Consider the following 27,778-nt stretch of genomic DNA (forward strand, 5'->3'; position numbering starts at 1 on the left):
GAGGAGCACGTCAGACACACAGTCCTGTGTCCTCACATACTGTGGCCGGTTTGTGAGGTAGTCCTGGATCCATGTGGTGAGGTGGTGCGCCACCCCCGCCCGCTCCAGCTTGTCTCCCAGTAGGGTGGACTGGATGGTGTTGAAAGCACTGGAGAAATCAAAGAACATGATCCTCACAGTGCTCCCCGCCTTCTCCAGGTGGGAGAGTGAAGTGTGGAGGAGGTAGATGATGGCATCATCCACACTGATGCCAGGCTGTTATGCGAACTGGAGTGGGTCCATTGAGGAGCTCACCAGGGGGCGCAGGTGGACAAGGACCAGTCTCTCCAGGGTCTTCATCAGGTGAGACGTCAGCGCCACTGGTCTGAAGCTGTGGAGCTCCTTCGGGTGGGGGGTCTTTGGCACCGGGACCAGGTAGGATGTTTTCCATAGCTGGGGGACCCTGCCCAGCTTCAGGCTCAGGTTGAACATGTGCTGGACAATTCCACACAGCTGGTCTGCGCAGGATTTGAGGAGCTGAGGGCTGATGCCATCTGGACCCGCTGCCTTCCTCGCCTTCATCTTCTTCAGCTGGTTCCTCACCTGAGATGTTATGAAGGCCAAGGCTGGCCAGGAGGGAGTGGTGGCTATCTGGTGTAGCTGGGAGCTGGAGACTGTGGAGAAAAGGGGGGAGGGGGTGACACGCCCAGCAGGAGGAGTAGGTGTAGGCTGCAGCAGGAGAGACTGAGTGGAGGCAGGCATCTGATCGAACCTATTGAAAAAGAGGTTCAGCTCATTTGCCCACTGCAGGTCCCCCCCAGTCCGGGTCTTGGGTTGTCCGTGGCCTGAGATGGTCTTCAGGCCCCTCCAGACTCCCCTGGCGTTATTCTGCAGCAGCTGCTCCTCCATCCTCTTCCTGTAGGACCTTTTCCTTTTGAAATATATAATAAAAAATATGTATTTGTACATTCATTATTATCTCAAGTAGTAGTTTTAGTAAGAGTATCGCAGTGTGAGTGCGTGTGCGTGGGTGTGCATATGTGTGTGTGAGGGGATATAGAAGGGCAGTGGTCTCCAACCTTTTTTTCCGACACGGACCAGTTCATTGTCTGACTGATATTTCATGGACCAGCAACCATCTGCTACATCCCTGCCGTGGTGATAAAGTACAATTGGGCCACATATCCTCCACTAAATAAGTTTTTTTTTTCTCAAATATAGTGTATCTCTGCGACCTGGCAGTGCAGTAGGGGGGCTGTGCCTCAGTAGAGCTTTATGCCTAGCAATGCTCCTGGGCCTATCTATTGGGAAATTAGAACAGGCATAGCGAATACTTAACCACCCATAGGCTGTATCAACAACAATCAGCATCAGTGCGAAGATGCATACCACAAGACTTGACAAGTAGCTGTTAATCACCATTTTGAATTATTCTATCATCTCCATTTGCTTAATCTATGGAATAATAACAAGTCACATAGCCTGGGTGTATCTCTGTAAAAGAAATATCAGAAGAGGCAAATGAAATGGCAGACAGCATGTACCCCAAACACCAAGCCCTTCATGCACACAGTGTAGTGTAAGTGGATCTCTAAAGGTGACCTTGCTCTGAGGGTAAGATGATCCTCATTCAAGCCATTCTGCATCTGACAGTGAAATGCTGAACACGTTCTATATTATATCGCTCACATGCATGTACACACACACACATGCACACGCACGGACCCACTCGCCCTCCACCACACACAAACACAAAATCCAGGTTTTCTTTGCTAATTACCGAATTATACACCACACATAACAAAACAGGGTGCTTCATTCGCATGTCTAACAGATTTTTTGGGGATAATTTTTCCAGAGAAGCCGCTAGCTGCTACTTTAATTGTCATGAGTGATTTACTTCCACCCAAAGCTATTACTACATCAAAGATAAAGAGATTTGCTTTTAATTGTTGCTTTCCAAATCAGGAGAACTTCAAAGAATCCTTTGGTCAAAGTGAAATCATAATCAAACGTTCAATGTGGATTTTCTAGAAATTATAGAGCAGAAACAGTTGAAAGTGTATCCTAATTTATTTAGTAAAGACATGCTTTATCACTTAGAATGTTTTTCCAAGAATATATTCATTCAAGTTCTTTCAGAGTTGACAAAGCATGTACAGAGGCAATTAAAATATTGTGTGATGAACTTTCAAAAGTCAGTGAGCTTTACATGCATTGTCTTTTAACCCTCACTCCTTACTTATGCAGTATAGGGGCTTCTTCATCCATGCAGAAGAGTTATTCACTTGCAGGATAGCATCCTCCTTCTACTTGCGATTGTATTTCACAGATTTGGTTCCTGTGGAATTAACTATGATAAAATGTTTTCGAGGCCAAAGACAGAGGCTGGATGACTAGGTCACTGTCAGCAAGGATGTCATCTGGTAAAATGACCTCAATTGGTATATGAAAAGATGCTGTATAATCATATCCGTTAATCAAGATTCCATGACAGAAAAAGTCAATCTGTCAAGAGCCTGGGTAATTTATGGGAAATGAGTCTTTCTGGTTCAGACCCCATGACCAACAATGTAAACGTTTTCACATTGTCTTGCGCTTGTAATGGAGGACACTGAAATTCCCATGTTGTCTGAAGCTGTCATCCTTTTCCTTCATAATGGTCATGCTCATAGATGAATCACTTGTTCTCCTTTGCATCCACTGCTCTTTAAAAATGAAATAAAATAAAGTAGGTGGCACGGTGGTCGACTGGCTAGCACGTCCGCCTCACAGTTCAGAGGTCGTGGGTTCGATCCCGGCTCCGGCCTGCCTGTGTGGAGTTTGCATGTTCTCCCCGTGCCTGCGTGGGTTTCCTCCGGGTACTCCGGTTTCCTCCCACATTCCAAAAACATGCATGTTAAGTTGATTGGACTGTCTAAATTGCCCCTAGGTGTGATTGTGAGTGCGGATGTTTGTCTCTGTGTGCCCTGCGATTGGCTGGCAACCAATTCAGAGTGTCCCCTGCCTACTGCCCAAAGACAGCTGGGATAAGCTCCAGCACGCCCGCGACCCTTGTGAGGATAAGCGGTATGGATAATGAATGAATGAATGAATAAAATAAAGTACATTACCGCCACTCTTGCGAGGCAGCTCGTAGGTCAATTCCGCTTCTGACCCGAGAAGAAACCGCTGCCCGTCTTGTGAAATAACATCAGCGTAACGTTTGTGATTCTCCTGCGAACTGGCAACAATTTTGTGATTGACACGGGCTGCAAGATTGTATGTACTGTGTATAATGTGAAGTATTTCTTAATAAAATGTGTTTTACTCCGAATAACTTCACCACAATCCAATTCCAAAAGCCATGAAACAGTGACGTGTCGTCTTCAGTCGGCACGTAGACGACCGATGGACTATCCTCGCAAAAGTGGCGGTAATGTTTGTTATTTTAATTATTTCTTTTATTTAGTAACTCAGAACATACACATACACAGCCCATAGCTGAAACCAGGAGACGTATTGGGAGTCACCTTCAGAGCTTCATCTGTTTCAGAGGAAGCTCCAGAGATCAGCCACCTCCTCTGTGGCTTGTGTTCAGGTGGAAAAACTGTGGAATTTGAGGAGGGTGAGAGAGGAGGAGCAATTGTATTGCAAAGCAGGCGGGTGGCTCCTTGGGCTAATACACTTTAACTAGGGCTGTGAAATTATTACAAATTTTAATCGAGTTAATCTGTGTATTTTTGTATATTTTATATATATATATATATATATATATATATATATATATATATATATATATATATATATATATATATATATATATATATATATATATACCGTATTGGCCCGAATATAAGACGGCCCTGATTACATTACAAGATGACCCTTCAAGACTCAAGTTTTGAAATAAGTTTTTTGGAACACCAAATTAATTTTTAGACAGAAAATAATTACAGTACATCTGAAACAAAGGATTAGAACAATATATTTGAGAGAAAAGGCATGTTATTTTGCCTCATTCAAATCTTAACATCTCAATATTTAAATATGTAAACTAAAGTGCAATCACATTCGTAAATGAATGGCTTCTGGTTTTTGAAATGTAAACAAACCAATTTACTGTGATGAAACAACAAAATTGCAATAACTGCATTAACCATCAAAGTGAAGTCTAACTAACTGCAGTATTGAAACAAATCTGAATAAGGAAAAACATTGCAATAAAATAATGCAAACGGGTTTAACTTGAGAGTAGCTGAGATCTATCATGACTGAACATTACTCCTCACAAACAATTATCTGCCTCGCGGTGCTCAGTGTCACTGTCCTTAATCCCATCCTCTGGCTCCTCCCATGGCACGTCATCCTCACGTGACAGGGGTTGCTTTGGCCTTCGGAGTCAAGTTCAGCATTCGCTTCAATGATATCTGGTGCCATCAAGCGTCGTGAATAGGTATAATGTCTAGACCCCGAACATAAGACTACCCCCACTTTTTCAGTCTTATTTCAATGCAAAAAAACAGACATTCAGCTCGGCGTCGCGGTGTGAGTGGGTGTCAATTTCCGTATCAATATGTATATATATATATATATATATATATATATATATATATATATATATATATATATATATATATATATATATATATATATATATATATATATATATAGCAAGTTACTTCCAAAAGTTACTTCCAAAATGTAATATATTACATATTACTAGTTACTTGCATGTGAAAGCAATACGTTTCTTTACAATATTACTCTATTTGTAGAGTAATGCGTTACTCAAGTTTAAGTTACTTTTAAGTTACTTTTTCAAAAATCGGGGATTAATTTATTTAATAATGATTTCAAGAACTTAAAAGGGAAATGGAAAATTTGCTGCCATACTCTAGCTGGTAAAGTTAACTTATGAGCATATTTAACTATATAGTGTGGTCTATAATATTAAATGTTTCAACTCTATGGTGTGGTGGGACATCATTACCTTTGATCAATATTTGTATCTGGTTCTGGTATCTGTATTTGGATTTATTTTTTAAATATAAATATTGGAACTGATATTATGTCCAGTAAATAATCACTGTAAACCACAAATGAAATTATCATTATTCTCAAATTAATTTACACACTGGGGGCGGCATGGCTCAGTGGTAGAGTGGTCCTTTCCCAACCGGCAGGTTGTGGGTTCAATCCCCGGCCATTGTGACCATGTTGAATTATCCTTGAGCAAGATACTGAACCCCTAGTTGCTCCCGATTAGAGAGGGCATGTGTAATAAAAGCAAAAATATGTATTGAAGTCAAAACTGACCTGACTAAATGTTTTTTCATTATTATTTTTTCTATTTATAATAATTGAAAGTTCAGTTAGTTCTAATTTTCTTTTACTACATGGAGACAAAGTTTCGAGGTGATTTGAAAAAAAAAAGGTAAATAAGAAACGAGCGCATCAGACTCTAATAATGGTGTCTATTGTAGTTTGTCCGATTGATGGTGCTGGAGCGTGACGTCATTTGTCACCGGCAGATGATTTGCATTTTGATTGTGAACAGCCAATCAGAATCACTACGTTTTACATATGGCAATTGATGGCACTAAGTTCATTAAATCATATCTAAAAAATACAGTAACTTATTTTTTTTGCAGTTTATTCGCTTCGTTTTACTTAGGTTTGTTCCTGCTTGTATTTTGTGTCTATGATTGCATTTTATTTTATGAAACCGTGACAGTGATTATTATATAATATATATATATATATATATATATATATATATATATATATATATATGTGTATTATCACAAACAATAACTTATCAGCCCTCTTAGCTGTTGTCAATGGTGTAAAGACAATTGATTTGCTTGACAGAGGGTTGACTCGCGCACTCACGTTGTTACGTGAAGCTCCAAGTGCGACAGGACCTTTTTGTTAAGTATTGCTGGATGTAATAACTTATGATCAAGTGATGTAATGAACAGACTTGAATGTAAAATACAAATGTCAATATATGTATGATGATCCTGAAATTTGTAACGCGTTACCAGACTCAGTAACTGTAATAATATTCCAAAAAAGATCGGAGTAACAAGGTACATTACGTCGTTACTGCCTAAATGTAATGCATTACTGTACTGCTCCAGCTGACAATGGGCGAAAGGCAGACTACACCCTGAACTGGTCGCCAGCCAGTCGCAGGGCACCGTCACTGAGTGGGAACCGATCCCACACTGCCCGCACACAACTCAGGCAAGTGTTCCACTACACCATCAGTGACCCTGAGATGAAAATTAAAAACAAAATGTTGCGTTTATATTTTTGTTGTTCTCCCCGTGCCTGCGTGGGTTTTCTCCGGGTACTCCGGTTTCCTCCCACATTCCCAAAACAAGCATGGTAAGTTGATTGGACTTTCTAAATTGCCCCAAGGTGTGATTGTGAGTGCAGATGTTTGTCTCTGTGTGCCCTGCGATTGGCTGGCAACCAATTCAGGGTGTCCCCCGCCTACTGCCCGAAGACAGCTGGGGTAGGCTCCAGCACGCCCGCGACCCTTGTGAGGATAAGCGGTATCAATAATGAATGAATGAATGAATATTCTTTCTGTAGTAGACAGTATTTTTATTCACTACAAAAACAAAAATGCAAAAGGGCCTCAGAACAATGACAGAAATATTTCAAATGTGTGCAAACAAAGTGTGTGTGTGTGTGTGTATAATGTACACATTTTTATGTGGCCCTTGTAATATTCTTAGAGTTGATGTTTTCCGAGTGGTCCCTGAAGTGCACATGAATGTGATTGGCTCATTACGTTATGCTATGCTGTAGGTCAGGGGTGTTAAAGTCAAATGGACGGAGGGCCAAATACAAACTTTTGCGGCAAGCCGAGGGCCGGACTGAAATTTTTTAAAATGTCCAGATTGGATCGGGTCCTTCGCGCCTGCTGATGATGTCATTCTTTATATATCTGTAATATATTTCTTTGCGTCTATGTTTGTCACCCCCCCTGGCTGCTGTGTTTTTATCTTTGGAGTTACTAAATAAAAAAAATTTTAAAAAGTACATTACTGCTACTTTTTGCGAGGCAGCTCGTACCTCACTTCCGTTTGCGTTTCTCCTGCCAAACTGGAAACAATTTTCTGGTTGGCTCGGGCTGCAAGATTGTATGAACATAATGTGAGGTAAAACGGAGAGGATCATATGATTGGTATGATGTCTCCAGCTGACCCTATTTTAGAGTGGCAAGGTATGAATGTGGGTGATCCTGTCAGAAAACACAGGCCCGTATTCCACTTGGCACGTCTATTTATTGTGGTCAACACAGACAAAGAATAACCTAGCAACATCATCCAATGCATATCTATTTGTTAATAATATGCCTAAACATTACTGTGTTGCCTTTAAGGCTTTTTCTATATAAATATGTTCATGGTTGTAATTAATACTGTTAAAACATTAATGTTGTTTAAAGTGATTACTAGTCGTTTTGGATGGTTAATTAACGATTAATTTATGTTTAAGAAAAAGTATTACCGCTAGACGTACGTCCGGTTTCTGATGTCATTTCTGGTCTTCTGCGCCTTACTTCCGGTTTGCTCGCTTTCTCTAAGAAAAGAAAATGTCAGCGCTCACGGAGCAATATGGGATTGTTATTGAATGCCATCCACTTTGAATTACCAGGCAGGAGTGCCGTAAGTTTTATTTTATAATACTTTACACATATGAGTATGAATATTAATGCATATTTTTGTTGAATTGTTATAAAAAAAACAAGTTGATGTACTTTGTGTTTGCAATGGCTCTACAGTGGGTGCAGAGAGTGACTATTTTTTGTAATTGCAGTTTTCACTGCATTCTTATGAAGACAATTAAATGCTCTGCAGCTGAACTCCAGGGTCTTCATTTGTGGTTTATCTCTGTGTCACCAACTTCTCAGTTGAAAACACTACAGTGAAAAGGCATCATTCGATGATTCATCGCAGTCAAAACGGCATCGAGTAACAAGTCCATTCGCAGTTCCAGGACCTGCCACTCATCTGCATCAGTGGTAAGCGCTGCCCATGCTCGAGCTAAAGCAGAGGCTTCTAAGGTGAGAGCATCGTATGCAACCAAAGAAGCACAGTTGAGGTGGAAAAAGCACAAAGTGAGTTGGAAAAAGTGAAAATGACGCAGAATTGGAAGTGTTAACATTACATCGGGAAGCTGATGCTGCAGTAGCACAAGTGCTTGAGGATGATCCAAGAGGAGACTGGAAGTAGGAAATCACTGTCAGAACAGGACAAATTAAAATGCACACGTGAATACGTACAATTCCAAATAGACAATGAACAATCACCATGCCCTCAGGAGTTACCAACGGCCTCTTGCCCACGAGTAAGCTCACCCAACACATTCGTAACATGGCATGCACCCGACGAAGACAATCCAGAGCTTCCACCAACCAGCTCTGAACCAAGGTTTACAAAGGACAATGTTGCTGCTCTAAATAATCACAACATACCCAAGCATACTAGAGGTGAAACAATAACCAAAGTAGAGAAATCGAATTACCATTTCAACCCATTCAGCTCTCCATTCACGCCTCTCTGTACCACCCCAGCCAGCATCTCACATCCAGTGGAGCCATTTGCCCAATATATGGCACAGCGAGATCTTATTACTTCAGTCCTATATCATTTTGACGATAGACCAGAGAATTACAGAGCATGGTACACTTCATTTACTGGGGCAACAGCTGAGGTCCAACTTAGTCCCACTCAGCAGCTAGACCTCATGGCAAAATGGTTAGGGAAAGAGTCAAGTGAGCAGGTTAAACGCATATGTTCAGTATACGTCAACGACCCCATATTAGCTTTGCGTAAAAAGCATGGGAGAGACTAAATGAATGTTATGCAGCACCTGAGATAATTGAAAATGCACTGTTTAAACGATTGGACTGTTTTCCAAAAATAAAGACCACGTCATGTTGCACAAACTAGGAGACCTGCTACAAGAGATTCAAGACGCCATGGAAGATGGATATCTCCCTGGCCTGCTATTTCTTGAGACTTTGCGTGGAATTTGCCCAATTGTAGACAAACTCCCATATGAACTTCAAGAGAGGTGGATGTCGCATGGCTCTCAGTATAAAGAGGAGAATCAAGGCTGTTTCCCACCTTTCGAATATTTTTGCAAATTCATATGCAAAGAGGCAAAGAAGCGCAACTATCCAAGTTTCAATCAACAGAACAGCCAATTACACTCAAAACCAGAAAACCACTGCAAAGAACTTTAATTCAAGTGAACCGATCGGTGTGCACAAAACGAATATTTCACCCGTTAACAAGGAAGTCGATAGGAATTGCCCACCGCATAATAAGCCACACCGACTTGAGGATTGCAGAACATTTAGGAACAAACCACTCGACAAAAGAAAGGCCTTCCTCATGGAGAAAGGAATATGCTTTAAATGCTGCTATACATCTACAGTAAAGTGCGATGAATGTAACAGCACCAATCATGTCACAGCCAGGCTCCTTCACTGATGCAAGAGAATGGCGGGGAGGAAGAAAACGTAGTCGACGTCACAACAAGCTGTGCAGACGTATGCAGCCCAGGTCAGTGGAGTCGTTCATGTTCCAAAATATGCCTCGCGAGGGTGTACCCTAAAGGTCACAAGGGCAAGGTTTTCAAAGTCTATGTGATGTTAGATGATCAGAGCAGCCGTTTCTTAGCTCGGCCTGAGCTTTTGGAACTCTTCAACATTAAAAGTGAACCAATTTCCTACAACCTTAAAACATGCTCTGGTACAGTTGAAACGTAGGGCCAAATGGCGGAAGGTTTTCAGATCGAGTCACTTGATGCGTCCGTAGTCATCCCTCTACCCCCACTTATTGAGTGTCAAGATATTCCCAACAATAGAAGTGAAATCCCAACTCCTAGTGCAGTGCTACACCAGCCATACCTCCAGTCTATAGCGAAATACATCCCAGAACTGGACCCAAACGCTGAAATACTCCTGCTTTTAGGACACAATGTTTTACAGGCACACAAGGCCAGGCAGAGGATCAATGGCCCTCACAATGCGCCGTTCGCCCAGCGCTTGGATCTAGGCTGGGTCGTAGTTGGGGAAGTTTGCTTAGGTAAGGTACATAAGCCAACAGTTAGTTCCCTGAAAACAGTTGTTCTGGAAAATAGCCATCCTACTGTTTTTGGACCTTGCGATAGTCATCTACAGCTCAAAGAAATATCATGCACACATAGGTCAGGAAAAGCACCTGATCAGAGGCTGGGACAAACAGTTTTTCAACGGATGGAAAACGACAATAAGCAAGCTCTCTCAATTGAGGACACGCTGTTCTTAAAAATCATGGACAATGCTATGTACAGAGATGAAGATAACAACTGGGTCGCCCCATTTCCGTTGAAAAATCCTCGCCAGCAACTGCCAAACAATAGGCAACAGGCCATCAGTAGATTCTCATCCCTAAAACGCAACTTAAACAGGATACCAGAAAAGCAGGAACAATACGTGACATGCACGGAAAGGATCTTTTCCAATGGTCATGCTGAAATAGCACCTCCACTAAAACAGGGACAAGAGTGCTGGTACCTTCCAACATTCGGAGTTTACCACCCACAAAAACCCAATCATATTAGGGTTGTTTTCGATTCCAGCGCCCAGTTTTCCGGTGTCTCGCTGAACAGTGTCCTTATTACTGGGCCATATTTAAACAACCCACTCATTGGAGTCCTGCTTTGCTTCCGGACAGAGAGCATTGCAGTCACGGCAGATATACAGCAAATGTTTCACTGTTTTAAGGTGCAAGAGGACCACCACAACTTCCTTTGCGTTCTGTGGCATAAGGACAATGTTATAAATAAGGAAGTTATCGATTATCGCATGAAAGTCCATGTGTTTGGCAACTGACCTTCGCCTGCCGTAGCAGTTTACGGACTATGCAAGGCCATCAACGCAGGTGCAAAGGACTATGGTGCTGATGCAGTCAAATTTGTGGAGAGGCACTTTTATGTGGATGATGGCTTGATCTCTGTGCCCTCCCCTGCTGAAGCTATAGACTTGATTCAAAGAACACAAGCCGCCCTTGCTGAATTCAACCTGCGTCTGCATAGGTTCGCACCATTTGCTAAAGAATTGATTTAGGTGGTGAAGAAATGCAATCACAACGAACACTTGGCCTTATTTGGGAAGATAAGACAGACACTTTCACTTACTCAATGGTTACTACAAATAAGTCATTCACTCGGCGTGGTGTACTGTCCTCTGTTAACAGTATATTTGATCCCCTGGGCCTATTAGCACCAGTGACAATTCAAGGAAGAGCGCTCCTCAGAGAGCTCACTTCAGAATATTCGGATTGGGACACATCCCTTCTGGAGGACAAACAAATCAAATGGGAAACTTGGAGAAACTCCCTTCAGAACTTGAAAAAACTGCATGTTCCTAGAACCTACACATCCACTTCAATCAGTAAAGCAACCTACAAAGACCTTTGTTTGTTTTCTGATGCATCAACTAAGGCGATCGGTGCTGAAGCCTACTTAAAAGCAGTATAAACAGATGGCAAAGTACAAGTCGGATTCATGATGGGAAAGGCAAAGCTAGCCCCCCTTTCAGAACCTACAATACCCAGGCCTGAACTATGTGCAACAGTTTTGGCAGTAGAAATGGCTGATCTCATTCAGGATGAGTTGGACTTGTATTTTGATGCAGTGCACTTCTATACAGAGAGTAAGGTGGTGGTGGGCTACATTTTTAACGTGTCAAAAAGGTTCTACACATATGTCCACAACAGAGTACAACGTATTCACCAGTCATCACAGCCCGGACAACGGCACTTTGTGCGCACTGAGGAGAACCCAGCAGACCCTGCGTCAAGGTCCTTGTCGGCAGCTCAACTCATAAAATCTACGTGGTTCACCGGACCAAGCTTCATCCACCGTTTTCTTGCACCGGCAACACAAGTGAGTGGAATGTTCGACTTAATTGAATCAGACCACGACTCTGAAATTCGGCCGCAGGTCAAAACTTACGCCACATACGTCCAAGTCCTCCACAGTAAACGTTTTGAGCGTTTTTCCACTTTTTAATCTTTGGTCAGAGCAATAGCAAATCTCATCCACTTCGCAAAATCCTTCAACGGCACTAACCTAAACAGTGAATGTAAAGGCTGACACAAATGCCACCTGCCACGGACAACCGATGAGATGGCTCAGGCAAAATAACGTCATCCTCAAAGAGACATAGAAGACCCACTTTGAAAAATAACTTTCTGCTATCATTGCCAGCAAGTCTATTCCAAATCGGAGTCCCTTACAAAAACTCAACCCAATTTTACAGGATGGTCTTGTTTCTGTTGGAGGCCGCCTCAAACATTCAGAGATTGACAACTTTGGAAAAAACCCAGTCATTCTCCCGAAAGACAGTCATGTTTCTCTTTTGTTCACTTGTTGCCACCATGAGCAAGTGAATCACCATGGCCATCACCTGACGGAAGGAGCAATTAGAGCTGCTGGACTTTGGCTTTTGGGTGGCAAAAGACTAATCAATTCAGTAATCCACAAATGTGTAACATGCTGCAAACTATGTGGTAGACAAAGAACACCAACACATGGCGGATCTACCACCGGAGCGCCTTAAAGTCTGTCCTCCCTTTACTTACGTTGGCCTCGACGTTTTCGGGCCTTGGTCCATAACAACCAGACGCACCAGGGGCGGACAAGCTGAAAGTAAGCGGTGGGCCCTCATGTTTTCCTGCATGAGCTCGAGAGCAGTACATAATGAGGTGATCAAGTCTAGAGTCACATCCAGCTGCATAAACGCCCTCCGCCGCTTCTTTGCATTAAGAGGCCCTGCCAAACAGTTGTTATCGGATTGTGGCACCAATTTCATTGGCGCTTCAAGGATACTAGGAAAGGACAAATCACTGCAGAAATACCTTACTGACCAGGATTGCAGGTGGGAGTTCAATCCACCACACGCCTCCCACATGGGAAGGTCTTGGGAGCGCTTGATCAACATTGCCCGTCGAATCTTGGACTCTATGCTACTACAAAACAAGGTGCAACTGACTCACAAAGTGTTATGCACACTCATGGCAGAAATTACAGCCATCATTGATGCAAGGCCACTCCTCCCAGTTTCATCTAATCCAGAGAACCCCTTCATCCTATCTCCGTCAATGCTCATTACACAGACATCTTGCCTTTTACCCCCACCTGGAGACTTCATGGACAAAGACATATACACCAAGCAATGGAGACAGGTTCAGGCTCTCGCCAATCAGTTCCGGACACGCTGGAGGCGTGAGTATTTGCCCACATTGCAACAAAGACAGAAATGGACTGTATCTTGCAGAAACCTACAGGTGGATGACCTAGTTCTTAATAAAGAAAAACAGGTCACACGTAACAGCTGGCCCCTGGAAGGGTCACTGCTACATTCCCAGGAAAAGACAATCGAGTAAGAATGATTGAGGTCAAGGCATGGGACCAAGGCAATGTAAAAACCTTTGTCCGACCAGTCACAGAAGTTATTCTTCTCATGCAAAGGGACTGAATGAAAATATTTTGATGAGCATAGTGGCCTCATTAGGCCAGGCGGGGAGTGTGTTATCTTTAAGGCTTTTTCTGTATAAATATGTTCATGGTTGTAATTAATACTGTTAAAACATTAATGTTGTTTAAAGTGATTGCTAGTCGTTTTGGATGGTTAATTGACGATTCATTTATGTTTAAGAAAAAGTATTACCGCTAGACGTACAGCCGGTTTCTGATGTCATTTCCGGTCTTCGGCGCCTTGCTTCCGGTTTGTTCGCTTTCTCGAAGAAAAGAAAATGTCCACGCTCACGGAGCAGTATGGGATTGTTATCGAATGCCATCCACTTTGAATTACCAGGCAGGAGTGCCGTAAGTTTTATTCTATAATACTTTACACATATGAGTATGAATATTAATGCATATTTTCGTTGAATTGTTATAAAAAAAAACAAAAAAACAAGTTGATGTACTTTGGGTTTGCAATGGCTCTACAGTAGGTGTAGAGAGTGACTATTTTTTGTAATTACAGTTTTCACTGCATTCTTATGAAGACAATTAAACGCTCTGCAGCTGAACTCCAGGGTCTTCATTTGTGGTTTATCTCGGTGTCACCAACTTCTCAGTTGAAAACACTACAATTACAATTCACTGTATTAATAAATTAATCAGCCAAACCATACATACAATACACATTCACACGTTTCATAACTAGAATAGTCAGCATATGAGCCAAAATAACTAACTAGTGTTCATGAACGTGACATCACTCACGAGAACATATCTAGGCTATTATGTACAGCAGTTACCTGACACGAACTTAAATTATTAAACTCACCTTTTAACATTTACACACAACAACAAACGTGGTGAAACACAGGCAATCTGCAACTACTGAGTTTGCTGGCACGAACAAACTACGAGCTGTGTCGGAGGAAAGAGAAAAAAAAAGTCACTCACTATCAACACTTAGCGCTCGAATGTCGTTCAATGCCTGCTCACAGTGTGGGACATCTCAGCACTACGTCGAAACTCAATGAATTTATCAAATGCCAACAATTACTAATAATAAAACAACGTGAGATTTCTAACATGAAGTATTTCTAGTCCGCTGATAGTGTAGTGGTACACACGCCTGAGTTGTGTGCGGGCAGCGTGGGGTCGATTCCTGCTCAGTGACAGTGTCTATGTGTGCCCTGCGACTGGCTGGCGACCAGTTCGGGGTGTAGTCTGCCCTCGCCCATTGACGGCTGGGATAGGCTCCAGCAACTCCCCGCGACCCTATATAGGATAAGCGGTTTGGAAGATGACATGACATGACAAGTATTTTTAATAAAGTGTGTTTTACTCCAAATAACTTTTCACCACAATCCGATTCTGAAAGCCACGAAAAATGACGTGAAGTCTTCAGTCAGCATGTAGAACAGCCATAGGGTGGCAAACATTGATGCAAAGAAATATATTACAGAAATAGTGTAACGAATTGGGTTATCTGTGTTGTGGTCGAATTTGTGTCTTGCCAAGTTGTTTTGTTTCCGAGGTTAATGAATGCATCGTGCGGCTCGCTGGATGGGAGGGCATGCGAGCGAGAGTAGCGGAGCACGAACAGGAGAGCCGTTGCTCTCTTTTGACTGAACGGTTGTCGTACTATATTTCCGTCGGCTGCGGCCCTTATTAGCCAGTTGGACTAAGATAAGAAGATAAGATAAGATAAGATAAGAAGGCCTTTATTGATCCCACAGTGGGGAAATTTTCAGTGTTACAGAAGAAAAGATATAGGTCACACAGGGACGGTGGCATAATGTAGCCATTAATGTATAACATTAACGACAAACATTCAGGATCAAACCTATGTAAATATACTCAGTAACTATGTGTATATACACATGTATATACACACCAACATACATCTACATAAAAAGTATGAGGAACACTCATTTTAGCCTGTACATAGTACAGAGGAAATATACTCTAAGTAAGTGACAGTGCTGCGGTGCTGTAGTGAAATGTAAGGAACAGCATTGGATGAAAATAAAACTAGACTAACAGTAGTGGGGAATGTTGAGTATTGCACGGTATTACAGTAGTGGGGAATGTTGGGTATTGCACGATATAAGATCAGGTGCAGGACTGCACAATTGCACTAATGTCCGCCAGTTTGTAGAGACTACACAATGTTATTGTTAAAGAGTCTGACAGCAGCAGGCAAGAAGGAGCGACGGAATCTCTCCTTTGCACAGCGAGGGTGTGACAGTCTGTCACTGATGGAGCTGTGGAGTGCTGTTAGGGTGCCTTGGAGGGGGTGGGCCGGGTTGTCCAGCATTGATGACAGCTTGGCCATCATCCTCCTGTCAACCACCGAGTCCACAGAGTCCAGGGAGCAGCCCTCTTGACCAGTTTGTCCAGCCGCTTTTTGTCCCGGGCCGAGACGCCGCCTACCCAGGTGACCACTACCTGGAAAATGACCGATGCAACCACCGAGTCATAAAATTTCCTGAGGAGTGTTCCCTGAACCTCAAAAGACCTCAGTCTCCTGAGTAGGAAGAGTCTGCTCTGAGTCTTCCTATAGAGGGCATCTGTTTTGTCGCTCCAGTCCAGTTTATTGTTCAGATGAACACCCAGGTACTTGTAAGTTGAGACTCTCTCAACATCTGTTCCCTGGATATTCACTGGTGCAGGTGAAGAGTGATGGCGCCTACCGAAATCCACCACCATTTCTTTGGATTCCCCCGCAATGATCAGGAGGCGGTTCTGCTGGCACCAGTCTACAAAACCCTGAGTAAGTTCTCTGTACTCCCGATCATCTCCGCCTGTGATGAGGCCGACAATCGCAGAGTCGTCAGAGAACTTCTGCAGGTGACAGGTAGGGGTGCTGTAGTTGAAGTCTGAGGTGTAGAGGGTGAACAGGAAGGGAGCCAAGACAGTTTTCTGCGGGGCCCCCGTGCTAGAGAGGAGCACGTCAGATACACAGTCCTGTGTCCTCACATACTGTGGCCGGTTTGTGAGGTAGTCCTGGATCCATGTAGTGAGGTGTTGGGCCACCCCCGCCCGCTCCAGCTAATAAAAACATGATAATTAAACTATGTCTGATGGCGTGTTGTTTTAAGTCGCTACAATATATTTTAAAGCGTGACCTCATCGGCAGGCGCGAAGGACCTGATCAGATCTGCTACCCACAGCGGCTTGCTGCGGCCTGCGGGCCGGATCTATTAATAAGCAATATCATCCCAGGGGCCGTAGAAAACCTTCTCACAGGCCGGATGTGGCCCGCGGGCCTTGACTTTGACTGGAGGTGTAGGTGGTCTCAAGACATCGTGTGTTCCTCCTTTAGTTACTGACTTTAACACAAAACAAGACAGACCTCTTCTCTACTCATCCTCAGTCGCTGAGGCAAAGCAATTTATTCACATTTCTGAGATTTAAAGCTGCCCCCTTCTTTCGAAATGCTTCTTTATATTGTCAGTTTATTTTTTCCGAGTAGTCCCTGAAGTGCAGACGAATGTGATTGGCTGAGGCTCATAATGATGTGCTATGCCATGGTTTCAGCACGTCGTGTGTTCCTCCTTTATTAACACAAAACAAAACAGCCCTCTTCTCTACTTATCCTCAGTTGCTGAGGCAAACCAATTTATTCATATTTCTGAGATTTAAAGATGCCCTCTTGTTTCAAAATGCTTCTTTATACTCCCGCGGGAGACACGCGTCCGCTCTGCTGCTCACTGTGCACATCTGAGTGGAATTATGTATCGGCGCCGGCAAACATTCTGCACATGCGTTAAATGCATCAAATAATTTGACGCGATCAATTAAAAAAATTTAATTACCGCCCGTTAACGCGGTAATTTTGACAACACTAACTGTAAAATAACAATAGCTCGGCTAATCCCCCGACACACACCCCCTTTCTAGTCAAAAGACTAGGCATGGCAGCACTAGGTAGGCTAATCAAATAACTAGGCCATGGAAGTGTTAACACGCCAGTTTCTTTTGTCATTTTGAAAATAAAACAGTTTCTTTAAACACAACTTTTGTCTACTAAAATCAACATCTGTATTGTAGTGATGTAACTGACAATGTCCTTGCCCTTATAGGTTTTAGACATTTCCCACCCAGCAAGAATTGGTTGAAAAGACGTAGAAAAGACGTCACTTGTGTCCGTTGAAAAAATGTCCGAATTTGGTTGAAAAGTGAAAGGTGAAAAGACGTAATTTTCATATCGTTGAAAAGACGTCTTTGAAAGGACATCCTTTTACAGTCTAAATTTGGTTGAAAAGGGAAAGGTGAAAAGACGTAATTTTCATGTCATTGAAAAGACATCCTTTTAAAGTCTAAATTTGGTTGAAAAGTGAAAAACAGAGCTGGGCAGTCCATCCCAGGGCCAGACCGGACCCATTTTTGGGCGCAAGGGCGGGCGAGTGAAACATTTGGGGGAAAAAGGGCTCGATTGCAGAAGTGGATTTTAGTGCAGCCCACTAATCGGCCCGCATGACATGGTCACGAGGCAGCCAATCTCAACCTACTCTGTGATATGCGTATGTTAACATGGCAGGAAGGTCATTGTTGTGTGGTGCTCAGTCATGGTTTCATAAAGTAGAATCCATGTGTTTAAAATTGTGGCAAATTCATATATTTTGTGTCATGGTACTTTTGAGATATATATTGAATGTATTAAACACCAACGTCAGTCTGCAAAGTGTGTCAGTGACAATCACTGCCAGCCGGGAAGTCCATCCCCATTCAAAATGGTGCGCGGGAGTGACATACAGTATTTTAAATATCTTTAATAAATGCCAATTACGAGAGCAAAGAAAAATTATCTTTTCGAGATGATAGTTTGTTAACATCATGCAGCATTAAAAGCAATACAACTTTATTAATATAGCGCATTTCACAACAGCTGCAACTGTAACAAAGAACTTACATATTAAATAAAACAGTAATACAACAACAAAGACGGCTAAACACAACCCAAATTTAAACGACTATTTTTCGGCTAAATTTGGACCATATTGGATGGGCTAAACACAACACAATTATCAACAACTATTTTTGGACTAAATTTGGACCACATTAGATGGGCTATAAGACAACCCAGTTTTCAACTACTATTTTTGGACAAAATTTGGACTACATTGGACGGGCTAAACACAGCACAATTATCAACAATTATTTTTGGACTAAATTTAGACCACATTGGACGGGCTATAACACAACCCAGTTTTCAACAACTATTTTTGGACTAAATTTGGACTACATTGGACGGGCTAAACACAACACAATTACCAATAACTATTTTTGGACAAAATTTGGACCACATTGGACGGGCTATAACACAACCCAGTTTTCAACGACTATTTTTGGACTAAATTTGTACCACATTGGATGGGCTAAAACAATAAAGTTGGACCACAATGAAGGGGATACACAAAACCCAATTATTAACAACTATTTTTGGATTAAATTTGGACCACATTGATCGGGCTAAACACAACCCAAATGTAAACGACTATTTTTGGGCTAAATTTGGACTATGTTGGAGGGGCTATAACACAACCCAGTTTTCAACTACTATTTTTGTACTAAATTTGGACACATTTGGATGACCCAAACACAGTCCAATTTTCAACGACTATATCTGGGCTGAATCAAGTCCAAGATGGACCGACCAAATTTAGCCCAAAATCAACGACCAGAAGACGTCTGGTGCTGGGTGGATTCTCATATTTTGTCCATTTGTTTTTACTTTTGTAAATGTGTTTTATTTTATATAATTATGGGTGACTTTTGGGTGGGTTTTTTTTGTTTAAAATGTTTCACATTCTGTAAAATGTGGTTTATGCTGTTCAGGGTTCAGGAGCCAAACCCAATAACTAATCAAAAGGGATAACACTTCTGATAATTCCAAGGTCAAGCCCAGAAAGAAAGTACAATAAGGAAGAGAAAAAAACGAACTACATTTTGTAAAATGCAAAGCAAAAAAAACTGTTGATGAATAAAGGAAAACATTTATAGTGTATGTGTATTGTGGATCTCAAATACCCTTGAACTAGTTAAATTTCCTCAACTTACCTCAACAGCACACTTCAGGTGAGGCTCATATTACAAGCATTCCTGGATATAGACACGCCCTTGCCTAACAGGAAAAAAAAAGGTGAAAGCGAGCTGCTCATATCTTTATTGAATCCAAAGATCCGTAATAATGTTTTTGCTTCTTTGATGGAGTCTCACACGAAAACAGGACAGGTTTACTTACAACCTCGCAAAGCTGGCAAAGTAAGTATAGAGTTGTTTGACTGTATTATACTGGTTTATTGTTTTTCCAAGTGAAAATTATGTTGTCTTTTTGACAAAGTTAGCCTGGAAATACTCTAGTGTTCCGTTTGTATTTGAGTATTCAACTATTCAGCTCCCACATACAATAGGAGGAGCAGCTGTTCTTCATTGGAACAGCACAGTTAATGTGAAGTGAGCCTTCACATTAACTGTGCAGTGTAAGCAGTGTAATACATAACTCATTTTCTGATTGAAATTATGAATTTTGCCACAGTTTCATTATTATTTATTGCTTTATTGAGCACATGTAACTAGGGCATTTGTCATTTGTTCCTTTTTTGTTGAACAAGTACAAATGTGTTGTGCAAGTGAGCAAGCAGGAGTGGAGCCCAAATGAGCATGTTGAAACACAACCAGTTTCTGTGAAACAGATTCCTGTTCAACACTGACACACAGCAGATACTTAGACACCACAGTGAGGGAAAAACTCATCTGTCCCTGGTTGGATACTACTTCTTTTGTAAATAAAGTATTAAAAGTAAATCGAAATATCTAACCAAATATGTCTTCTCTCTTGTTCACAATATATGTATTTTCTCTGTATTTTTCTTTCCATTTAGAAATGGAAGCCAGTATTGTTGTCACTGGTTCCACCCAACAACAATGGAGTTGGTCGATTGGAGATTCAATTTATTGGAGGTACATTGATCTTACTTTTTATATATCTTCCAATATGTGCCCTGCAATTGTCTGGAGACCAATTCAGGGTGTACCCTGCTTCTCACACAATGACAGCTGGGATAGGCTCCAGGAATTGGATGAATGGATGAGTAGCAATACTTTTTATTTGGGGAGTATTTCTCCTCTATAGCCATAGTATAAACTTGTGTATTGGGATCTGAGAATATATACAGGGAAAAGCTAGCTAAGACTGCCAAGATGGCAGATTTGGTGGGTCTTGGGTATTAAACTTCACACCTTGGTCCCAGCGTCCAGCAATCCTATTCCCTATACACACACGTGTGGCTCTTCACATGTGATAGTGACATGAGAAAAAAGTAGAGAAAAGCTGACTTTGACCTGCAGAGTGAAAGGTGTGTTTACAATTTCACAACTTGAATCACAATTCAATTTTTTTGTACCATGTGGGCCAGTTTGGAACTCTGATGATCCAGATCAGATGAACGCTAATGTCACAGCATTGTAAGCAGTCATTTTGAAATGGATGTAATCAAATTTACGGATCAATGGCATATACTGCACAGCTTGTTATCTGTGGATCCACCTCATCATAATCTATTGACCCCTCCACACCAATATTTCCATATGTAATGTATACATTTTGTCAATGCAATCATAACACCTGTCAATTATTTGTGAATTTTCACTAAAGTTTTGCACAAAACAACCCCAAAATTGGGTCGTTTTGTACAAAACAACCCGAAAAATAGAAAGATGGGTCAAACTGACCCAAGTAGTGGATCAGTGCATTTTTGACACCAATTGGGTTTTAGCCCCACTGTTTTTAGAGTGTACACTGTACAATGAGTAAAACAATGGCAGGTGGCAGTTGTCAAAGTCACCTGCCTTTTTAACCTCTGAGGGAAGAGTCAGCACGATTATAATGATTAACAGCAATTGTCAAAAAGTCCTCAAATCAGTACTTTTCCTTTCTTTTAGAAAGGCAGACTACACCCTGAACTGAGCAACAGTCACTCACGGGGCACATACAGTATAGAGACAGACAATCATTCACACTTGCATTCACACTGTGACTGAGTAGGAACTGAGACTGCCCTGAACCACAACACTGTCAGTTACGGATACATTATTAGGACATGGTTGGATGGTTGGCCGGATGGAGGGAGGGATGGATGGAGGGAGGGAGGGAGGGAGGGATGGATAATATTCTTAAAGGTTTTGTATACAAGTCAGTTGCCTCAATACATATACAGATGTAGGTGGCTACTGGCTGCTGATTAAGAGTGTGTGCATGTGGGTGTGTGCGGGGATGTGCGCCTGTGTGCGTGTGTTGGTGTGTGTTTGCGTGTGTGTGAGCAACAAAAACATGCATGCAGCAGCAGGGTGAGCAGTAGAAGATGAAAAGTAAATTTGACAGCTTAAATAGACCCCAGGATTGTAGAGATTGAGTTATGTAAGCTCACCGGATGCACATTTTCTCTTGTTATCTGTTTGCACTTGCATGCATGAATTGTTGGTATACACATCACATCTGATGAGTCCAATAATCCTGCAAACAATCACATGTAAAAATGTAAATATTACTTAAAAAAGAGAACACAAAATCAGCCTTATATTAAAATGCTACTTGCAAATTTGCCAAGAGCCGCCAAAGAGTAAAGACTGCTCAAGCTGCAGAAAGTAAGTAGCTCAGAGGATGTTCATTTCAGATAAATGTTTTCAATGATGACGTAAATGGTTCCCAAATTATGTAGTAAACACCAAGGCTTGTATATTCATGAGAGCAGTCAATTTGAAACCTCCACACTTAGTAAGTTGACCCAAATGTGGCTGCCATGATAAGCAATGCCTGAATTCCGTTGTGATAAAAAGGGGGGGCATTATGTTTGTGCCGTAATTGTGCCAGTGAGTGTGACAAGAAAAAAAAGAGTAATTACATCAGAGAAAATTGCATAAAAGTTTTTATGCAAGATTTTTTCACCTGTTAAAAGTGTTTCCAGCGACATGTATCATATGAATATAACGTTTTGAAATGTGGGCATCTTCGTACCTCTGGCATAACAATGGGTGCGTCCTGATTTTCGCGCCAGTGCAAAACTTGATTGGAGTGTTTGGGAATTTGGCACACCGCGCTGCGCCATTCTGGGCTTTCTGGTGGACCAATGATTTTTTAATTTTACACAACCCTGGCGCACTTGGCAATTTTGTGGCTGGAAGTAGACTTTAGACCAGCTGAAAGCAGACTCAAACAAATGGGGTGGTAGAAGCATTCACAGCAGTGATCTCTGATTGCCCTGGCCAACTTTACATCTTCCACCTGTGGAGGTCTGTTTGCATTTCCTAATAAACATACTTTGCAAGCTGTAATCTTCTGCATGGACTCCAGCGCTTTGCACTAGATTTGGGTTGGGCACGAAAGTAGAACCCCTGGTGCTTATTAGTGGTCATCTTTATGTAGCATAATTTTAATGTGTTGCATTACCAGTTTGTTTTACAAATCTACTGTATATGTACTCACACTGATGACGAAGACCTTATATACAAGGGTGTCAAACTAATTTTCACAGAGGCTAACATCAGCCTAATGATTCTCTAATGGTACTCTAATATGGTATAAATGTAACTAAATGCAACCAAACGTAATGTAAAATAAATTAAACAAATCCATAGGGCCCTATTTTCGTGCCGAACGCAAGTCTAATGTAAAGTGCAGTCTAATTATGTGCATCGGTGGAGTTTTATTTCATTTGGTATTTTGCTAGAGTTTGCACAGGTGGACTTGGGCGTAAGAGCATTTGCACCTTTGTGGGATGGAAGTAGTCTTTTCCTGGCCAACCCTAGCGGCATCCTTCATTTGCATCAAAATCAGGGTGGTCGGAGGCACAGTGCACCTGAGTAGGCCATGCTTGACATTGCACGAACATAAGTAAACTCACTGGTATTTGTGCAGGACATTGGCATAGAAGGTTGATGTATGATGTAGTCGGCCGTGCATGTGACGTGGACAATTGGAGACTGCCTTGCATCGCCGATCATGTATCTGAATGTCACCCCTTCCCCCTAATAGTGATGGGGTGCCATTAAAATATTTTAAAGAAATAATGATTATAATTCAAAGAATTGATTTCTACAATGGGATCATCCCAGTGTGGTGTCATATTTATAATGAAATCCAGCTACAGCTGCACACTACACATAAGGCACAGCTCCGAATTTGTCTGCCTGGCCCTCGATCTAATACACCAAAATTGTCAGACCACATGCACCACGAGTTAAGACTTGCTTTTTGTGAGTCTAAAATATACTTTTTGAAACCAAATTTTTAGATACGCTGGGGGGCACGGCTGGACTGCCCAGTGGGGTGTAGTGAGGTGTAGCTACCAAATTCACAAACATGCTTAACTAGACCATTGCCCCGGCACGAAAATGATAATGCACCCGTTTTTATCTTCGTAGACTACTTTCTTAAACCAAATTGTTGGATGATTTGGGGGCGAGGCAACTCCGTGGGCTCAGACAGGGGCAACACTTCCCCAAACATGGCAGACTAGACATGCGAAAGCATGAAAATGAAGTTACACCTATTTTTATGCCAAACCCATCTGCGCCCGTCTACCAAAATAGGGCAGTTAATGTTAAATAACTGACTCTTGAAGTTATAAATATTACTTATGTATGCATTTGTATAGCTGTATAAAAATGTTTGATGCTCTATTATAACAGAAATCCTTTAAATTGGTCAGATTTCCATATAGCACTCTAGTGATGAAACAGATCTGCCTTTGTGTGTCACTGTATCGGTTTTGACCGGTTTCCTGGAGACAATCAGGGATCGTAATTGTAGTGGAGCTAAAATGAAGGCTTTGTTTTCAAATGGTTTGCGATAGCCAATGAGATGATTTGACATGACTCCATCAATCAACGATAGAATTATCCAAGTGAACAGTGATTAGCAGTGGTCAATTTTACTGTAAAATGATCCATTAAGATAACATTTCAGCCAATCATTAGTTTTTTTTACGAGAAAATGTGTAGTTTCCACTTATAGTAATTCAAATTTGTCATTTGCCAGCTATATAGAATATGAAAATGCAATTTGCATTATTGAATCAACCATTTATATATGAATGCAAACACTCTCATACAAGGACAGATGTAATAATACACTGTTTTGTTGTACTGCACTTTATTTCATCCTAGACTGTATGTGCATGGTTATGATAGTTTCACAGTTGCTTGTGTCATCAGCATTGTTTACACAATTCCCATCTGACATTCACTTTGTTGTCTTCACCCACTTACTACATGTGTATGTACAGTACGTATGTCCCAGTGGAACCTGGAAATTTATAAGCCATATTCAGCACAGATGTTCCAGTAGACAAACCCACCTGCTTGGTTAGACTTTCTGTACATTATGTTCTAGCTTACACATCTTACACCCTCCAATCAAAAGCCATTCTTTGTGTTGTCATGAGGTCTGAGATATAATTTCCTCTATTCATTCTGGTACATCTTCTTCATCTTGGATCAATGCCGTGAACAATGTTAAACATTTCTCCCTCTTGTCTTTGCTCTCTGGGTTTTATGATGCTGGAATTTGAATTACAACCCTTGAAACATTGTGGAAAGCTTATGTGTCTTGATTGATTGATTGATTGATATATTGATTGATTGATTGATTGATTGATTGATTGATTGATTGATTGATTGATTGATTGATTGATTGATTGAACATATAAACACAACATGAAAAACACAGGTATGGCAGTAATAATGAGCAATATATATAAAGATGCCTTATAAAGGTTTTATAAAGGATACTTATAGTTTAAATTTTTCTTTTAACATTTTGTATGTGTGATTTCCAACATCATTTTTCATGTATAATAACTCCAAGAAATTTAGTTTCATATACTCTTTCTTTTTCAATAGAATTGACGATAATTTTGATTTGTTTAATTTGTTTGGTACTAAAGATTATATACTTAGCTTTGTTTAAATTCAGAGATAATCTATTAGTGTCAAACCAGTTTTTTAATACATTTAATTCATTTTCCACAGTCTCCAGAAGCTGCTCAAGGTTTTCTCCAGAGCAGTACAAAGTTGTATCATCAGCATATAGAACTTTTTTCTAAACTTTAGAAACACAGCAGATATCATTAATATAGAGTATAAATAGTTTAGGGCCAAGCACTGACCCTTGAGGGACCTTATGAGTTATCTTCAGCTCGTTTGATTAAAGTGTTAAACTGTACATACTGTGTCCTGTCATTTAGATAGCTTTGAACCCATTTTTTTGCCAAACCTCTTATACCGTACCTCTCTAATTGTTCCATTAATATATTGGGATCTATTTTATAATGGTTGCGATTTCTTCCACAAGTTCCATTACTGCCATAAGGCCCTGATACACCAAACCGACGTCGGGGGTCGTTAAGCGTCGTTGCGTCTTTAAGCGCCCTCTGATTAGTGTAGTGGCCGTCGTAGTGTCGTAACCCGTCTGTAAGCGTCTTGGGGGCATTTACGTTTGTTGAATTGGCATCGCCAGTCATGACATTTGGTCACTCTGATTGGCTGTTAGCTAGCAAATCAGCGCGTGGACCAACGTGAAGTGACAAAGGCGGAAAAACAGTGAGCAGGCCTCCGCTGCCTTAATCTTCTTACAAGTACAAGAGCAAGGGTTGACAAGGTAAGTATTTCACAATACCGTGTCAAGAACGTGATGGTTTACTTCGCGTGGGAGTTCATCGTGAGCGAAGAATAGAGCCGACTGCATTATTTACATTGTTATAATCAGCCAACATCTTTCCGGTTTGAGTTTTCTAACCATGAGAAATGGTTACTACCGCTGCCGATGATATGGAAGGGTATTACATATTATGCATGCGCAGAAGGTACTTTAATGGTCAGCGTCGTTGCGGTGTGCTTTGCCAGCGTGACGTGCCGATAGCCGTCCGGACGCCACAGGGGGTAAGCGTCACTGATGGTGAACGTCGTTTTGGTGTATCAGGGCCTATAGATGTGGTCCTTTTTTTCTCTAAAACCATACTGGTTTTCGCCTACAAGATTGTGTTTTGTAATAAAATGGTCAAGTCTATGTGTAAATGTTTTTTCCAGAATTTTTGAAAATTGTGGTAGTAACGATATTGGTCTATAATTAGTAAATAAGTGTTTGTCTCCACTCTTATAAATCGGAATAACTTTTGCTATTTTCATTTTTGGTGGGAAGACACCAGTTTTGATGAAATGACAGGTTACAAATATATGTCAAAGGTTGCACAACATGTTTTATAATACTTTTAATTAATGCCATATCAATATTAAAACAGTCAGTAGACTTTTTCTTTTTTAGTGTTTTAACAATATTTTATATTTCTATATCATTTACAGTATTTAGGGACATAGTGGCAGAATTATTATGTATATATTTATCCATTTCATATTTACTATTATTTGACTCTGGAATAGGCGGCACGGTGGTCGACTGGTTAGCACGTCCGCCTCACAGTTCAGAGGTCGTGGGTTCGATCCCGGCTCCGGCCTCCCTGTGTGGAGTTTGCAAGTTCTCCCCGTGCCTGCGTGGGTTTTCTCCGGGCACTCCGGTTTCCTCCCACATTCCAAAAACATGCATGGTAAGTTGATTGGATACTCTAAATTGCCCCTAGGTGTGATTGTGAGTGCGGTTGTTTGTCTCTGTGTGCCCTGCGATTGGCTGGCAACCAGTTCAGGGTGTCCCCCGCCTACTGCCCAAAGACAGCTGGGATAGGCTCCAGCACGCCCCGCGACCCTTGTGAGGAGAAGCGGTACAGATAATGGATGGATGGATGACTCTGGAATTTCTTTTGCTAGTTCACTACCAACATGAATAAAATATTCATTAAATTCATTAATTATATCTGTTGCTTTATCAATGACGGTATTATTATTCTTTATAAAATACTTATAAATGTATTGTTGAATGTTATATTTTTTGAAGCCATTTCTTATTATATGATTGAATATTCTCCATGTTTCTTGTGTGTTACTCCTGTTCTGTTCTAATAGTGTCATGTTCTGTGGCTGATTGTTAAATTTTTCAGTCCCTGAGTCTGGTGGATGGGCGGAGCCTCCAGTGCACACCTGTTTGGCATGACAATCAGCTGGGTATATAGGTGCTGGAGAAGTGGAAGCTAGTCGCCGGAATATTGTTGCTGTTGGTCTGTTCACGCTTTCTCGATTGCGTGCTTATTTCCACAGCCACACAATACGTCGTTTAGCTTTGTCACACGTAACTAATTCCGGTTTTGGTAATTCTAAATTAGGTTTGTTT

The 27,778-nt window shown here is 41.4% G+C and overlaps 2 protein-coding genes across 5 annotated transcripts in view; one reads left to right on the forward strand and one right to left on the reverse strand.

The window, feature by feature from the left end:
- Positions 1-785: 785 nt before the first annotated feature.
- Positions 786-27,778, reverse strand: part of LOC147145439 (uncharacterized) — a 78,659-nt gene continuing 51,666 nt past the window's right edge. For 2 of the 3 annotated variants that reach the window (XM_086032535.1, XM_086032534.1), the window contains exons 4-6: positions 21,930-22,015; positions 19,561-19,624; positions 786-910 (exon numbers count right to left, since the gene is read on the reverse strand). In XM_086032535.1, the coding sequence (XP_085888661.1) occupies positions 19,586-19,624; positions 21,930-22,015 (125 nt within the window). In that variant the 3' untranslated portion in view covers positions 786-910; positions 19,561-19,585. Of the gene's footprint in view, positions 911-19,560; positions 19,625-21,929; positions 22,016-24,641; positions 27,077-27,778 lie in introns of those variants that run through there. The other variant, XR_015087049.1, reaches the window with a different exon arrangement.
- LOC147145440 (docking protein 2-like) overlaps positions 19,617-27,778 on the forward strand; it is a 42,812-nt gene continuing 34,650 nt past the window's right edge. Inside the window, exons 1-2 of one of the 2 annotated variants that reach the window (XM_086032532.1) lie at positions 19,617-19,764; positions 20,385-20,463. In XM_086032532.1, coding sequence (XP_085888658.1) covers positions 19,708-19,764; positions 20,385-20,463 — 136 coding nt within the window. In that variant the 5' untranslated portion in view covers positions 19,617-19,707. The remainder of the gene's footprint in view (positions 19,765-20,384; positions 20,464-27,778) is intronic. The other variant, XM_086032531.1, reaches the window with a different exon arrangement.

Source organism: Filicampus tigris, chromosome 6 (assembly GCF_054856515.1).
Source record: "Filicampus tigris isolate MCC_2025a chromosome 6, RoL_Ftig_1.0, whole genome shotgun sequence".
In the NCBI taxonomy this organism is placed as follows: domain Eukaryota; kingdom Metazoa; phylum Chordata; class Actinopteri; order Syngnathiformes; family Syngnathidae; genus Filicampus; species Filicampus tigris.